General features: G+C 44.4%; 2 protein-coding genes across 2 annotated transcripts; one reads left to right on the top strand and one right to left on the bottom strand.

Moving 5' to 3' along the window:
- Positions 1–1,762: 1,762 nt before the first annotated feature.
- LOC119484932 lies at positions 1,763–5,841 on the top strand. The gene is made up of 2 exons (XM_037764114.1): positions 1,763–3,050; positions 3,229–5,841. The coding sequence occupies exons 1-2, from the start codon at positions 1,763–1,765 to the stop codon at positions 5,289–5,291; spliced, it is 3,351 nt and encodes a 1,116-aa protein (XP_037620042.1). The 3' UTR covers positions 5,292–5,841.
- An 8,166-nt stretch (positions 5,842–14,007) lies between these two features.
- On the bottom strand, positions 14,008–14,947 carry LOC119485398 (sodium-independent sulfate anion transporter-like). Its single transcript, XM_037764986.1, has 3 exons — positions 14,851–14,947; positions 14,610–14,743; positions 14,008–14,402 (listed from the first exon to the last, which is right to left on the bottom strand). The coding sequence occupies exons 1-3, from the start codon at positions 14,924–14,926 to the stop codon at positions 14,295–14,297; spliced, it is 318 nt and encodes a 105-aa protein (XP_037620914.1). The 5' UTR covers positions 14,927–14,947; the 3' UTR covers positions 14,008–14,294.
- Between the last annotated feature and the right edge of the window lie 552 nt (positions 14,948–15,499).

The following is a 15,499-nucleotide window of genomic DNA, read 5'->3' as shown; positions in this document are numbered from 1 at the left end:
ATGTTACAGGTTCTGTGAGTTTCAATGTTTTCATGATTACCTGTGTTGTAAATCCCCAGCATCTGGTGCGCGATGCTGGAGATTTCCATGGTGATGACTGACATTTCAGAGTCAACTCAGTAAATCAATCCAGAGTTTATCAGTCTGGCTGTGAGTGTTCACATGAACATGAAGGTGTTTACAGCATCTGACCAATCACAGACATGGACAAGTCTACTGACAGACAGGGAGACACATTTAACAAAGGAAGAAACGATATTAGACAAATACGAAGAAGTTAAACTCTTAATCCAGACTAAAAGTAACACAGTTGAAGCTGCCAGATGCAGGAAGAACAGCTGGTGAAAGAAAAAACTCCAGATATGTATATATATATATATATATATATACATATATATATATATATATATATTCACATAGAACAGCTGGATTTATGATGAGGGTGTTTGAAATATGTTTTTATATTTATTCTTTTAATCACAGGGTAAACAGAAATGTAATCTATTCATTTATTACACTTCTAAAAGCTATTTATATCTAGACGACTATATCTGACTTTTGAGTGTTCCGTTAAATTAATAAATCTGTTAATTTACGCATTCACAAATCTGGAGTTTTTTCTTTTTCCAGCTGTTCTTCCTGCATTTAGCAGCTTCAACTGTTACTGTTAGTCTGGATTAAGTGTTTAACTTCTTCGTATTATCCGATGGTCTGGGTAACTAAAAATGGAATCAAGTGGTGCTCTGTTCGTTTTTCCTTTGGAAACAAAAAACAAACAGAGCATCACGGGATTTCATTTTTCGTTTTTGGTTTAAAACGAAAAAACTGAAAACCCACGTGACTAAAAACGAAAAATTAAAAACGAATAATGAGAAAAGGAATTCGCAAAAACAAAAAAACGGCCCGGTTTGGGATCTATTTCGACCTCACTCTGACCGTCACCACGGTCTTCACCTTGAATGAAGCCATTCTTCTTCCTATCTGCGAGACCATAATATCAACAAAGTCATGTGACTGACCTTAAGAGGCTGGCCGTAGGTTATAAAGCAACCGGAAAAACCATGCCTCTTCCTCTTTGCCTTTCTCGCCTCATCGGAGACCGGTAAGTATGTCGGGAAGCCAATAATCCGTCACTTTAGTGTGCAGGTGCCTTGTGTCCCTGAGGATTTCTGTGGTTTTTCCCGTGAGTTCTGTATGTAACTCTCTGTTGTTGCAGGTAAGATAAATGATATCACCTGCGGCTGATTACCCCATAGCCTGTTTGGCGTTTTTGCGTAAGTTGGCGTTTGGGTGAGTAGCTTTGCTTATTCTCCCCTTGGAAGCAGTTGCAGAGTTACTGCTTTCAGCTGTTTCGCAAATTAAGTTTTCTGTTTCACTCTTCATACACGTGCGTACACGAGTGGTGTTCTTTATTTAAATAGTGGCGCGCCGATAAATGGCCCACTGAGTGTTATAGCTCACCTGGTAGAGCGGGCGCTCTTACCGCGGTAGGCCGGGGTTTGAATCCCTCTTCGGCATATTTTATTTAGCCAAGGATTTTGTCTTGCATTCCCCTTGTGTTTTAAAGGGCGTTTTCATTTTTCCCTTAAACCTCTGTGCGCAGTAGGTGGGTTTGGTTATTTGTTCCCCCTTGTACGTCCGCGTACAGGAAAGGGGTGATTTTTAGTTCTTATGAGCAGTATTTTTGTTTATACCTTTGAGCCAGTGAGCATATATCCCCATTGACTACTGTTCGCAGCAGGAGGGGTTAATTGGTACTATTATGGCTCCCCAGACTTGTCGGTTCTGTGGGGCAGCCATGGACATTCGCGACGGTCACCGTGAGTGTCCGTCTTGTTTGGGCATGGCGCATTTAATGGATGACGTTGATTGCCCATGTCCAGCAGCCATTGATCTGCCTCTGGAGGAAAGGGCCCGAAGGGCTAGGCTTGAGGGGCATTCCCAACACACTGCGGCAGCTGCTCCCCCTAGTAGGGAACGAGAGCGTCGCACGGAAAACCGCTCCCGCAAGCGTAAACAGGGGCAGTCCCAGGGGCATGGAAAAAAACGTGCCACAGAGACTAACTCTCCGCCACTGCAGAGTCCAGCCCCACCTGTAGATGGGGCAGGGGGGCAGGAGGATACTCAGTGTCAAATCCTGGCCGCCATTCGTGGTCTGGCAGACAGGGTGAGTAGAATGGAAGCTCAGAGAGCAGCTCCACTGACTGCGGCTTGTTCGGAGGGGATCTCCCCTAGGGACTTGCCGGCATATGAAGAACATCAGACAGATCACCCTGATGCTATATCACTTTATGCTCAGGTTTCTCTCTTGGAGGACGAGGGTCACCCAGAGATTGCTGAAGAGTCACATTGCCTTAGCCTATCTCACACAGGTGAGTCTGCGTCCGTAGACGATGGTACTGGCGATTCTGTTCCCAGTGATGTGTTTTCAAAGGTTTTGAGTGCGGCTAAGATTATGGGCCTTTCAAGTCCAATTGAAACCCCTAGCTCATCGGAGGGAGTCTGGGCTGGCATCTCGCAGTCTCGTCCCTCAGTGACTATTCCTGCAGCCGAGGATTATTGTCAGATGTTAAGGAGGTCATGGAATAATCCTGGTAGCGCCCCTCAGTTTAATTCGGGGTGCAGGAGGCTAGCCAAGGCACAGTACCCCCATGAGTCGGGTTTGGGCGATATGCCGCCTGTAGAGAGGGAAATGGCAGCTTTAACCCCTCTAGGCCCAGATAGGGTGACCACTAATCCACACTGTCCTCGTAAGGAGTGCAAGAAGACAGACCACTTGGTTTGTAGGTCCTATAATGCAGCCGCCCGCGCGGCGCGTGCAGGAAATGCACTCACTCTCTTGTTAGCAGCGCTCAGAAGGACCGCTAGTGCGGGTGATCAGGACACCAGAAACCTGATAGATGCGGCCCTGTCCACACACTCTCAGCTTACTCGTGACATCGGTTCCGCTATGTCGTCAGCCATGATGGCCCGCAGACAGATCTGGCTAGCTCAGACAACCCTCCCCGAGAACATCAGGAAGGAGCTTACCAACATGCCGGTGGTACCGGGTAGAGTCTTTCACTCTGACTCCCAGAGTGTCTTGGAGAAAGCTGAACAGTCTCTGCATACTCGAGAGAGCGTGCAGCGCACATTCAGTCGGCCTGCAGCGACGAGGCAGAGACCAACGGGCCAGCAGCACCAATTCCAGGCTGCCTGGGGTCATCCAGAGCCCTGGATGCGTGGCAGGCGCCAGGGCTCAGGTGCACAAGGTTCGGGTGATGCTGCAGGAAGACTGCGACTGCAGCATCAAGGGTTTCAGCCCCGGCCTACAGCAAGAGGGGCTCCTCAAAGGAGACGCCCCCCCAAGGGTCCAGGGACCCAAGGGGCCTCTGCATAGGAGTGGTGGGGCAGCCGCCAAGGTTCACTCCCAGCTACGCCTGGACAGCTGGGAGAAGGAAGTCTCAGACCCCTGGGTAGTGGCTACTGTTGCAAGGGGTTACAGAATTCAATTTCGGCGGCGGCCCCCACCTTTTTCCAGGGTCCAGATGACGTTGGTCAAGGACCCAGTCCAGGCAAAAGTTCTGTCCGAGGAGATTGCAATCCTCCTTCAGAAGAAAGTAATTGCGAAGGTAAGGCCCAGCGAACAGCAAGCTGGCTTTTATTCAACATATTTCCTTGTTCCCAAAAAGGATGGTGGGATACGTCCCATCCTGGACCTCCGGCGCCTAAATACTTACATAAAGGTTCTGCCGTTCAGAATGCTGCACACACGGCACATTCTAGAGTCGATAGAGCAAGGGGAATGGTTCACCACTATCGATCTAAAAGACGCGTACTTCCACGTCCCCATTTGTCGGGCACATTGGCAGTTTCTACGGTTCGCATTTCAAGGGCAAGCTTACGAGTTCAAGGTCCTTCCGTTTGGTCTCTCCCTTTCTCTGAGAGTTTTCACTCGAGTGGTAGCAGCCGCTCTGTCACCACTCCAGAGGGCAGGCTTAAAGATCCTGCCATACCTGGACGACTGGCTGGTCTGCGCTTCATCTCGCGAACAGGTCATGCAGCATACCGGGAGGATCTTAGCTCATGTCCAATCCCTTGGTTTCAGGGTGAACTTAAAGAAAAGCAACCTCGAACCGAGGCAGGAAACAGTATTCTTGGGACTTTGCCTGAACTCACTTATGATGAAGGCATCCCTTACCCCTCAGAGGGTTGCGAGAATCCTAACGGTCTTGCGTATCTTCCGACTGGGCAAACGCCTACAGTTGGTTCACTTTCAGAGACTGCTGGGGTTGATATCAGCAGCAGTGTTGGTGATTCCGCTGGGCCTGCTCAGGGCTCGGCCCCTACAGCGGTGGCTGAATGCGTTCAACCTCCATCCACAGAGGGACAGGCATGTGAAGCTCAGAGTGACTCAGTCATGTCAGAGAGCTCTGAGCCCATGGAGGGACCACAAGTTGCTCACACAAAGTGTACCATTGGGCAATCTGCCTTCAAGGAGGACTTTGGTGTCCACAGATGCCTCCATGACAGGCTGGGGAGCAGTCTGGGAGGGCAGAATGGCGAGAGGTGTTTGGAAACCTCCATGGGACACCGAACACATCAATGTGCTCGAGCTGAGGGCTGTGCATCTGGCTCTCAGGGCCTTTCTCCCATTCATACGCGGCAGGCATGTCCTGGTGAAGTCGGACAGCTCTGCCGCAGTTTACCATGTCAATCATCAAGGAGGCACGAAGTCTCTGCGTTGCCTCAAGGTTGCACAGAGGCTTCTGCCTTGGGCTTTTCCACGTCTGGCCTCGCTAAAGGCTGTCTATGTACCAGGGGTGCTGAATCGGGCTGCAGACCTCCTCTCCAGATCGGGGCCTCTCCCGGGGGAATGGAGACTACACCCAGAGGTGGTGGCGAGTTTGTCGACTCAATTTGGCATGGCTCAGGTAGATCTGTTCGCATCCAAGGAGACAGCCCATTGCCAGCTGTGGTTTTCCCTGAGGCCTCCAGGCGGTCCTCTGGGCCTGGATGCTCTGTCTCACGAGTGGCCGAAGGGGTTACTGTACGCCTTTCCCCCACTACCATTGATTCCTCATGTGTTGGACAGAATCAACCGGGGGCACTACAAGGTTCTGTTGGTAGCCCCACGGTGGCCGGGGAGACATTGGTTTCCGGCCCTCCTTCGCCTGGTTCACGGCCGACCTTGGCCCTTGCCACTCAGGGCGGACCTTCTGTCCCAGGCGGGAGGAAAAATTTGGTATCCCAAGCCAGCTGTTATGCAGCTGTGGGCTTGGCCCCTTCTCAGTCCGTCTCTCATGACCTGAGTGACGCTGTTCGGGAGACCATAGATAATGCTAGAGCACCCTCCACACGCTACAATTACAAGCAAAGGTGGAAGTTGTTCTCATCATGGTGCCACCATAAAGGGGCAGATCCCGTCACCTGCCCGGTGGCTTTGGTACTTGACTTCCTCCAGTCGCTGCTGGATGCAGGTAGGGCAGCTAGCACCCTGAGGGGCTACACTGCGGCTATTTCTACTTTCCATGACACACTGGGGGGTCTTTCGGTAGGGAAGCACCCCATAGTGTCCCAGTTTCTGAAAGGTGCTAACCGTCTGCGCCCAGGCAGGAGTTTACGGGCTCCATCATGGGACCTACCTTTGGTGTTGAGGTCCTTGGCTACAGCCCCATACGAACCACTGGAACAGTCAGATTTTAAGTTTCTGTCACACAAGACTGCATTCCTTTTGGCCATTTGCTCTGCCAAGAGGGTGAGCGAGCTACACGCACTGTCTGTGAGCAGCGAGTGCTTGAGGTGGAGAGCAGAATATACAGGGGTGTCCCTGTGGCCGAACCCGTTCTTCCTCCCTAAAGTGGTAAGCCCTCAGACAGTGAATCAGGCTATTGAAATGGAAACATTCCAACCTGATCCATCTTGCCAAGAGGGAGCGGATCTTCATACATTGTGTCCAGTAAGGGCACTGAAGGCCTATGTTGATCGTACTCGGACGCTGAGGCAGGCACACACTCAGCTGTTCGTTTGTTATGGGGGCAAGAAGTTTGGTCACCCCCTGTCTAAGCAGCGTCTGTCCCACTGGTTGGTGGAGACAATTTCTCAGGCTTACTCTAACCAAGATTTCCCAGTTCCAGAAGGTCTGGTAGCCCACTCCACACGCAGTGTGGCCACTTCATGGGCAGCTCTAAAGGGAGTTGCTGTTGGGGACATTTGTGCAGCAGCATCATGGAGTACTCCATGCACGTTTGCAAGGTTTTATAGAGTCAATGTGACGTCTACGGCAATTGGCTCCACAGTTCTTATGTCGGCCGCTGAGCATGTTGGTGAGGCGGTGGAATCTTCCGTTCCTCGCGACAATGTTGATATTAGTCATCCAAGGTGAAGACCGTGGTGACGGTCAGAGTGAGGTCGAAATAGATCGTAAGTTATGTCCATAACTATGGATCTATGAGACCGAAGGATGACCGTCACCATCTCTTGTCGCTCAGAACGGGCTGAGGCGTTCCAGGCAGGAGGAAGAGGCATGGTTTTTCCGGTTGCTTTATAACCTACGGCCAGCCTCTTAAGGTCAGTCACATGACTTTGTTGATATTATGGTCTCGCAGATAGGAAGAAGAATGGCTTCATTCAAGGTGAAGACCGTGGTGACGGTCATCCTTCGGTCTCATAGATCCATAGTTATGGACATAACTTACGTTCGTTTTTCATTTTTTAATTCAGAAAAAAAACGAAAAAATAAAAAAACGTTTTTTCCTTTCTGAATTCAAAAGGAAAAACGGATTATCCGATGATACCCAGACCGTGACTCCCGTTCTTCAATCAAAAATGAATAATGACAAAACGAATTCGCAAAAACGAAAAACGGCCCGTTTTTCGTTTTTTGATTCAGAAAACGGCCGTTTTCTCGTTTTTGGTTTAAAACAAAAAAATAAAAAAACGTTTTTTCCTTTCTGAATTCAAAAGGAAAAACGGATTATCCGATGATACCCAGACCGTACCCGAGCCTGAAATGCCACCAGCCAGCCTGCCAAGAAAAATATGTTTTTTCTGTAATGGCAAGTGTTTTTTCCAAGTTTTTTGTTTCATAAAATGTGTGATTTGTCTTTTAAGTCGTTTGTCTGTGTGTGATGTTTGTTATGGCTTTGATGACTCCCAGTGGTAGTATATATAAAGTATAAAGACACTGCGACAGAATATAAATTGGTAATAAATTGGTATTTCTGTTTTAATTTGCTTTTTATTTATTTATCTTTTATTAATTTCCTTATTTATTTACTATTCTGTTAAATTTTCCCTTTTAATTATTCATGTATTTATATTTTTATTTATTTGTTTTTTGCATTTATTTAAATAAAAACATACACTTAAATATAAAATAAATGCATAACTAAATAAATAACTAAATAACTAAATAAATAAATTATTGAATAAAAACTCATAATAATTATACACAGTTTCACTATTTTACAACTGGTCACACTCAATAAAAGGCTACTCACGCCAGGATTGGTCTGATAGCCACATTCATGCTGGTGTCGGTGTCCAGGGGATACGCGCAGGAGAAGGGAATACTAACAGGAAGGACGAAGGTTGCGTTGTCTACTGGGTAGATAAATAAGCTATTGGAGTAGATGGCATGTGTGCTGTTGGTCTGAAAGACAGAGGATGATTGAATTATTAGTCAGTTGAACGGTCAAGTCAGCTTGAGAGGACGAGAAATTCTCCTTCAGGTGGAGGACCTGATCAGGTTTACAGAACCAAACAACAGGAAGTCTTTACCCTCAATGTGTTTCCACAGGCACCTGCGGTGGCCTCCACTTCATACCACACTACGTCATCACGCACTCTGACCCAGGTGCAGTTGCTTTCTGCCATGTTGCCAGAGAAGGGGCTCAAACCAGAGAATGTAAAGCCAGCCAGATCCAGCCCCACGTGGAGTTTATCATGGCCACAAATAAGCTGAGAAGGCAGGGGTGGAGGGTGCTGAACTAAAGGAAAAGATAAAAGGTCACCACATAAAAGTGTGAAATTAAGGAGATAAGAAGGTAAATACTATCTACCAGATGAGACGAAGATGAGAACCTCCATAAACCTTCAGCTCAGTATGTCATTTTAACTGCATTACAGTATGTCAAAACATTTCATAATACAAAAGGAAGACTGCAGGGCCTGTTCTGTTCACCTCTGTTTGCAATAAAAAAATAAAAAGTTCATGAATTGTACATTCAAATTCAGACAAGTGGACAATAGTGCCTTGACTAGTTGAAAACACTTAAATGAATGGAGTAGATGAGAAAATGTACTTTGTTGTTACAGTGTAAAGACGTTACAATACCTGCACAGTATGCAAAGTTGCATACAGGTGGCTTCACAAGTTTGTAGACATAGTAGTTTCCATAGCAGAGCTTGACATGGATGGTGTGTGAACTAAATTTGCAGCAGCTGCCCGCCCAGGCATTACACACAGTCCGAATTACAATTCCATCTGAGTGTGTGGGATGAGGTTGTGTTATCCACATAGTAGCAGCAGTTCCACACTTATATTCACCTACACAAGTGTCCCTGTGAAAAGTAACAGGATAGTTTGATACATGCCGTTGCTCAGTTTTAGTAGCTTTTCCAAATGAAAAGGTAAAAATAAAGCGATTACATGCATTTAACATGAACGAACTAAACTTTTCTTATTCAAGATAACTTGTGTTATATGAGAATAATTACACAGAAACCAAATTCAAATTGCAACAGAGTGATAGCAACTAGGGCTGTCAATTGATATATTGAAAATATTTAATCTTTATCTAATCGCATAATTGTCCATAGTTAATTGTGATTAATCACAAATTAATCGCACATTTTTTATCTTTTCAAAATGTACCTTAAAGTGAAATTTGTCAAGTATTTAATACTCTTATCAACATGGGAGTGGGTAAATATGCTGCTTTATGCAAACATATGTATATATTTATTATTGGAAATCAATTAACAACACAAAACAATGAGAAATATTGTCCAGAAACCCTCACAGGTACTGCATGTAGCATAAAAAATATGCTCAAATGATAACATGGCAAACTAAAACCCAACAGGCAACAACAGCTGTCAGTGTGTCAGAGTGCTGACTTGACTATGACTTGCCCCAAACTGCATGTGATTATCATAAAGAGGGCATGTCTGTAAAGGGGAGACTCGTGGGTACCCATAGAACCCATTTACATTCACATATCTTGAGGTCAGAGGTCAAGGGACGCCTTTGAAAATGGACATGCCAGTTTTTCCTTGCCAAATTTAACGCAAGTTTGGAGCGTTATTTAGTCCACTATAACCTAAAAATAACAAGTTGCGTTAAAGGGACTGTTTGTAACTTTTTAAGCGTATAAATGTACCGGGTCGGGACACATGCGCGCTCACGTGTGGCCGGAGCCTCCTCTCCTCTGCCTTCTTGCCTTCACTCAGACAACGCGCGCGGTCTCGCTCCACCTCTAGACGTGAACGCGCGTTCAGTCTCCACACTGCAGAAGAGTTAGTTTAGCTCTGAGAACATCTAGTAAATGTACAGTGTACGTTTGTGCAGAAATAAATGCTGCAGCTCCTCCAGACCAACAGAGGTTTCCCGTGTCTTGTGAGTAACGGGGCTCCACAATGAGTTACTTTATCGCCTCCCTCCTGCGCCCGCAGGGAGACACCGGTGCCGGTGTCACGGTTCACGTTTCTCTTTATGGAGCCCCGTCACTTCACAAGACACGGAAAACCTCTGTTGGTGCGCGCTGTGTCAGTGAAGGCAAGCAGGCAGCGGAGGAGAGGCTCCGGTGGCCAGTGTCTCCCTGCGGGTGCAGGAGGGAGGCAATAAAGTAACTCGCTGCAGAGCCCCGGAGGCTGAGGCAGGAAAAGCCAACACTAGGATCAGATCTAAATCATGTTCATGGAGAGACTTTGGTCTGGTCAGCTAACATTACTGCCAAGCAGGTGAAATATAGAGTGATATTGTGGTTTTAGCAAACGTGTGTCGCCTCACTGTTTTGAGCGATGCTCGTTCATGTCTATTTAGAGCGAGCAAGCGCCCCACGCTGATTTACGTTGACTTAACGGCCACAGGTGTCACTGTTAACAAGCAATTCTGAAAGTAGAAATAGTCCCTTTAATGCGTTCAAGAAATTAGTGCCGTTAAAATTAATTTGCATTAATGTGTTAACTTTGACAGCCCTAATAGCAACACGTTCTCATCCCAGCTCGTCACATGCTGATGCTTTGTCAGACCCCTCAGCGTCACTTTTTCGGTCGCACTAAACACGTGCTTAACGTTGTAAATTAAACAAAAACACTTGTTTAGGATTAGGCAACAAAACCACTTAGTTAGGTTAGGAAAAAACATGATTGAGCTTAAAATTACAAAGGTCTTACACAGAACACAAACACACATGATGCTGATTGTAAAGTGAAATGCAACACACAGGACATGAACAGCGGTCTCCTGGATGAAAGCCTTGTATTTGTTGGACCTACCAACTCCCCATGTGTGTCTCTTTCGCTCTTTATAATACATCACCACAGCACTTTCCCTGAAAGTTTATATTGACGCAGATGGGTTTATATTGTAGTTAATGGAAAGCCCGGTGCGTCTCATACGGCCGCAAAAGGGTGCCTTGTGCGGCGGTATCAAACACAGACGGCCCTGACAAAGCATCAGTATTTGACGCCCCGGGAATGAGATCGGGCTTGTGATACCTGCAGGGATTACATCAGAGGTACAAGAGTGTGATGGCCATCTTTTATACCATATTTAGATATCGGCCTTTTAACAATATCACCACAGTTTATTTTTATATTATATTTATATATTTCCAAGGGCATAATCAAAATAGCCACTGAATGTGAGGTTTTAAGTGGTCTCCCAAAACTGCACCAGTGGTGGACTTTTGTTAAAAAGGCATATTGAACATTGTTCAGACTCACAGAACTTTATTTTAAATTCTAGTCAGAACCAGGAAGTTCTCAAATCTAAAAATTACATAATAATGTGATATTGATATTATAGGAAAGTAAGTGTGAAATTAAGTGCCAGAATTTTTCATTTGATGTAATGGTGCAGTCATAAAAAATGGCTTATTAAATTATTATTTTCATGACCTAGGAAAGTTCAATCAATATTTGTGAACATGAGCTACTCTCTCTCAAAGCCAGTAACCAGAGAAGTTAGTCTAAAACTTGTGATGTCATAGGGGATAAAGTCTGGAGCTGCTCCATAGATAATGAACGGGAGACTTTGGATTGTGTGGACCCACATAAAGTTTAATTTTTTTTTAATTTTAAATTTATTATTTTTTATACCTAAATGATCTTTATTCGATTGTTGTGTTGTCAGTTGTGAAACAGAAAATGTTCCCATATACTCAGATCATTGTCCTGGGTGCTCTCAGTGTCATCTAGAATATCTCTCCCCATTCATCGTCTACGAAGCAGCTCCAGACTTTATACCCAATGACATCACAAGTTTGAGTTTTAGCTCTCTAGTTTTTGGATGTTGTTCATGTTTACTCATAAACTGTCTTAAACCATAGGAATAACATGTATACATTTTGAAAATGGGATAGGAATATACAACATTAATAGTGCCAAATAAAACGTTTGTCTTAAATGTACTCAAGGATACATTTTTTTTAAAATTTATTTTCAAATGACGCTACCACGCATAGAGTCCACTACCCTGCCCACCTTTACTTACCTAAGAGAGACTGTGTGGGAATCCGGGAGTTGGTGAAAGAGTTGAATGTGAAAATCCCCCAGCGAGTGAGAGTGTGATAATTTATAGCGTCTGTTTGTCTGTTCAAGGACCATACAAAGCAGTCATTGGTGAAACACAAAAATGGGTCATTGACAGCATCGATTCATATGACATCAAAAGAGTTACTTATTAATCAAAATTAGACAAAAGTTTTATGGTACCATAATCAATCTCAGGTCAGTGTTGAAACATAATGGAGACCTCTTGGTCTAAGTTTGCACAGTCCAATGTTTATGTACCACCTTTCCCATCTATAATAACCATTTTCAACAGCAGTGACTGAAATACCGGGAAGTATATTGAGTTTATTCCTGACCATGTAAGATTGGAGCAAATATGATTTTAAAAAGTTATTTTTATAAAACGTCACTATATTCTGACAGTAGTGCATGAGACAGGTAATCTGAAAAAATCATGTGCCTCTGTGTCCTCCGGTGCTCCTAATGGCATCTGCAAGATTTCACAGACCGGAGGAAAACAACCAATCAGAGCCGAGCTGGAGCCTTGCCATCATTTTACAGGTAAACAATACACTATAAGATGTTTCTGAAAACATTTGAGGCGAGAAACAGGCATTACAGTAACAGAATATTGATTCATATTTGATCAGCGCTGCCTAGTTTGACTGAGTTCTCAAGTGTTTGACAGCTGCCTCCGTTGAATAAACAGCCAATTGGAACGCTCTCTCTCTGAAATGACCTGTGATTGGCTAAAGTCTCCCATCATGGGCTAGATATTTTAAATCCTGAAAACAGAGCCATGAGGAGGTGCAGAAGTCTAGTTTTCTCTCAGAACACTTAAATTACAATATGCTGAAAAGTTATTATGGAATTTTTGCCCAATTATGCCAAAAACATTCTGCCTACTGCAGGTTTAAGATTATTTGTCAAATAAAAGGTTTGTGGACATACACGTATGTCCGCAATTCTTCCTTATAGATTTCAAAAGATATCAACCATTTGATGATTCTGTTGATGGAAACATCAGGTGAATATCAACACAAAACTCTGGCACCGCACATCTCATCTAAGTAGCTATTATTGTATAACGTGCAGGTTGGACCCCATCTCATGGTTCTGCATTATGCATTTAACTGTCTGACTTTGAAAAGGTTTGTTTTTTTCAATCTTTGAAATTAGGAGCAACTCTCTTGCACGGCAGGGAACAAACATGGAAAACCACCGCACACTGGAGTGGATGACCTTTCTCACATTCTCAATTGATTTATTGTGTTTGTATTATATTGGTGTGTCACTTTTTATCGCTGTAATAATTGTGGCCATTAATTTTCTAAAGTCCCTTCCTCTTAAGTGTTTTATTAGGTAATAGTTAACCCAGTGCTTTGTACAAGATAAGAGAGTTATATTATGACACTTTATGTCGGTAAGTACTTGTGTGCAATAGTGTTCTCTACATATTAATGAAAGAGTAGCTACAAAGCAATTCAAACACTTCATCTTTCAAAAAGAAAACCTTACTCAAATACAACTTTTAGTCACAAAGGCAGAAACACTGCTGAGAAAGCATATTAGGTTTGTGTACTTCTCACAATGTATTTGAGTACATTAGCTCGAACACTTTCACTGATAAGATGTCAAATAATCAAAACCAAAAGAAAGAACTCAACACATGGGGACAGAGTTGGACTTGGTGTTTTGATCTTTGTCATAAATAGATATGTTTTTTATATGACCTGCCATAGTGTTAGCATTTTTGTTTTAAACCATTTCAGCAACATAGTGAAAGGTGTGAAAAGAAAAAAAAAACATCTTACCATAACACTCCTTTCCTAGCTTTGCTTAGTTCTTACCATATGATCCTGTCTGTGTTCAAAGATGGTCTCTGGTGTCTTTCTCTGTCTGTCCACTGACTCCTGGTCAACTTTGACCTCTTCCCAGTCGATGCGTCCACTGGTTTTGTTCTGGTGTCCAGTGTCCATTCAGTCTCTTGACCAGGGTCTTCGCCGTCTCAATGATGTAGGCTAGTGTAGATGTCATACACCACTCCAGCAGAGGCCTTGAAGGTGCGCTATATGAGATTCAGAGCGTTAATATAGCAGCAAAACAACTATTTACTATGTAAAGATATAGAGGAGTAATGTCTACCTGAGCAGAGAATGAAGTCGCTCTCCCTCTCATATGACGGTTACAGCTGATGATGTCGTGCAGAAGCGTAGCACCCATCCTCCAATTCCCCCCCAGGTTAACACTGTTAGCTCTGTCAGCAGTGTTGCCTTTGTTTTCACTGTTAGCGCTGTTACAAATATATATATTTCAGTAATATTATTTCTCTCATTACCTCTTCATTCATACAAAAGCATTTTGTCCCTCAAAAGCCTAGAAAATGCTATAAAACACAGTATGTTGTGCGATGGTAATGTAGTGCTGTAATCTCAGAGATCCCACAGTGATTTCCAAAGTCAAGTTTAGCCGTACACCTACTGTAACAGCCACTGTATCAGTTGTTGGAGGTAGTTCACTTCACTTTTCAACTTCATAACGGTCCAATAATCACAGACTGATCGTTTTTTGTATCATTCATTGAGGAGGCTCTCCGACTCCATCTGCAGCGCCGCCTCCACGCTGTCTGAATACCTGAAGCCCTGCAGATCAGCTGCTAGGAGAAGCTCCAGGACAGAGGGCTAAAGGCGGGAGGAACACAGAGACAGAGGGTGGGAGATAAATACAGAGGGACAAACGTGTACTTTGTTTGGTTGTGTTGTTATAAGAACTGAATTCTGGCCCCAAACAAAAAGGCATTTTATTTTAAAATCCTTAATCAACATTCCTCTTGAAAGAAAACCTTAAGGGACAATAATCTGTGAATCAGTGAGGGTTGAAGGTCGTACCTGCAATCTGGAAAAGACCAGCTTCACCTCTCGTAGTTTGAACTGCCTCAGCAGGTCCCTGAGCTCGCTGATCACTGTGTAATCTATGATGCTGACATGATGGCAATCCAGGACCACTGACCGTGGAGGAGACGCTGGGGGACACACGTTAAGGGGAGAAAGACAGGAGGAAAAACTTAAAGGGAGTGTCAAGAGAGTGCAAGGGTCCTCTAAACAAAGAGACTATGAAATAAACCGTTACCCTGCAGAGCCTGAGTGTGTATGATGTGGCTGAGATACTCCGTGGCAGGAAAGCTGAGTCCACTGCCCAACTCCATCACCAGCACACCGCGATCAGACACCTGCACACAACAGGATCACGTTGTTGACACAGAAACAATCTGTTACTCTTGCACAATTAAGATACCATGATTATATGATGTTCACACTCCAGCAGCCCTTTGGCCTTTTTGTTGTACCCACATTCCCTACATCCTCATCTTATTCTACTGGAGGTAGTGAATTCCAGTATTTCACAGAGGAAGAGCAAGAGTTAATGCCAAAATGTGCACCTCTCTAGTCTATTGAGGCGGTTATTAATGGTATTAGCAGAAATTGAATACGATATTCATAACTATGTTTTCATCAGTGTATGATCACCTGTAATTAAGAATAGTTGTGTTTTTCTTAGCTTAGAATGAGCCCTTAGGGAGCGGGTCCTCTTCACTGAGTCCGCCATGTTGCTCCGCCATGTTTCTACAGTAGCCCAGAACGGACAAACCAAACACTGGCTGACAGAGAGCCTTTTGCATTTTTACGTTACCTGAAGACCACCGTAGTTCTCAGACACACTTGTGAAACTGTGATAACGTGAGCCGCAGAGCGCAAAACCGTGGTACCACCAGCCGCCG

The sequence above is a fragment of the Sebastes umbrosus genome, chromosome 3, assembly GCF_015220745.1.
Source record: "Sebastes umbrosus isolate fSebUmb1 chromosome 3, fSebUmb1.pri, whole genome shotgun sequence".
NCBI lineage: Eukaryota > Metazoa > Chordata > Actinopteri > Perciformes > Sebastidae > Sebastes > Sebastes umbrosus.
Note: the sequence above shows the minus strand (reverse complement) of the source record. Positions and strands in the feature narration are given on the sequence as shown.

Excerpts from the sequence above, each read along its gene's own strand:
- LOC119484932 (XM_037764114.1), top strand. The coding sequence starts at position 1,763 with ATGGCTCCCCAGACTTGTCGGTTCTGTGGGGCAGCCATGGACATTCGC. Across the intron at positions 3,051-3,228 it reads CAACATGCCGGTGGTACCGG|GCGCCAGGGCTCAGGTGCAC; the intron begins GTAGAGTCTTTC and ends GATGCGTGGCAG.
- LOC119485398 (XM_037764986.1), bottom strand. The coding sequence starts at position 14,926 with ATGGAGTTGGGCAGTGGACTCAGCTTTCCTGCCACGGAGTATCTCAGC. Across the intron at positions 14,744-14,850 it reads ACACACTCAGGCTCTGCAGG|CGTCTCCTCCACGGTCAGTG; the intron begins GTAACGGTTTAT and ends TGTGTCCCCCAG. Across the intron at positions 14,403-14,609 it reads TGGTCTTTTCCAGATTGCAG|CCCTCTGTCCTGGAGCTTCT; the intron begins GTACGACCTTCA and ends TCCCGCCTTTAG.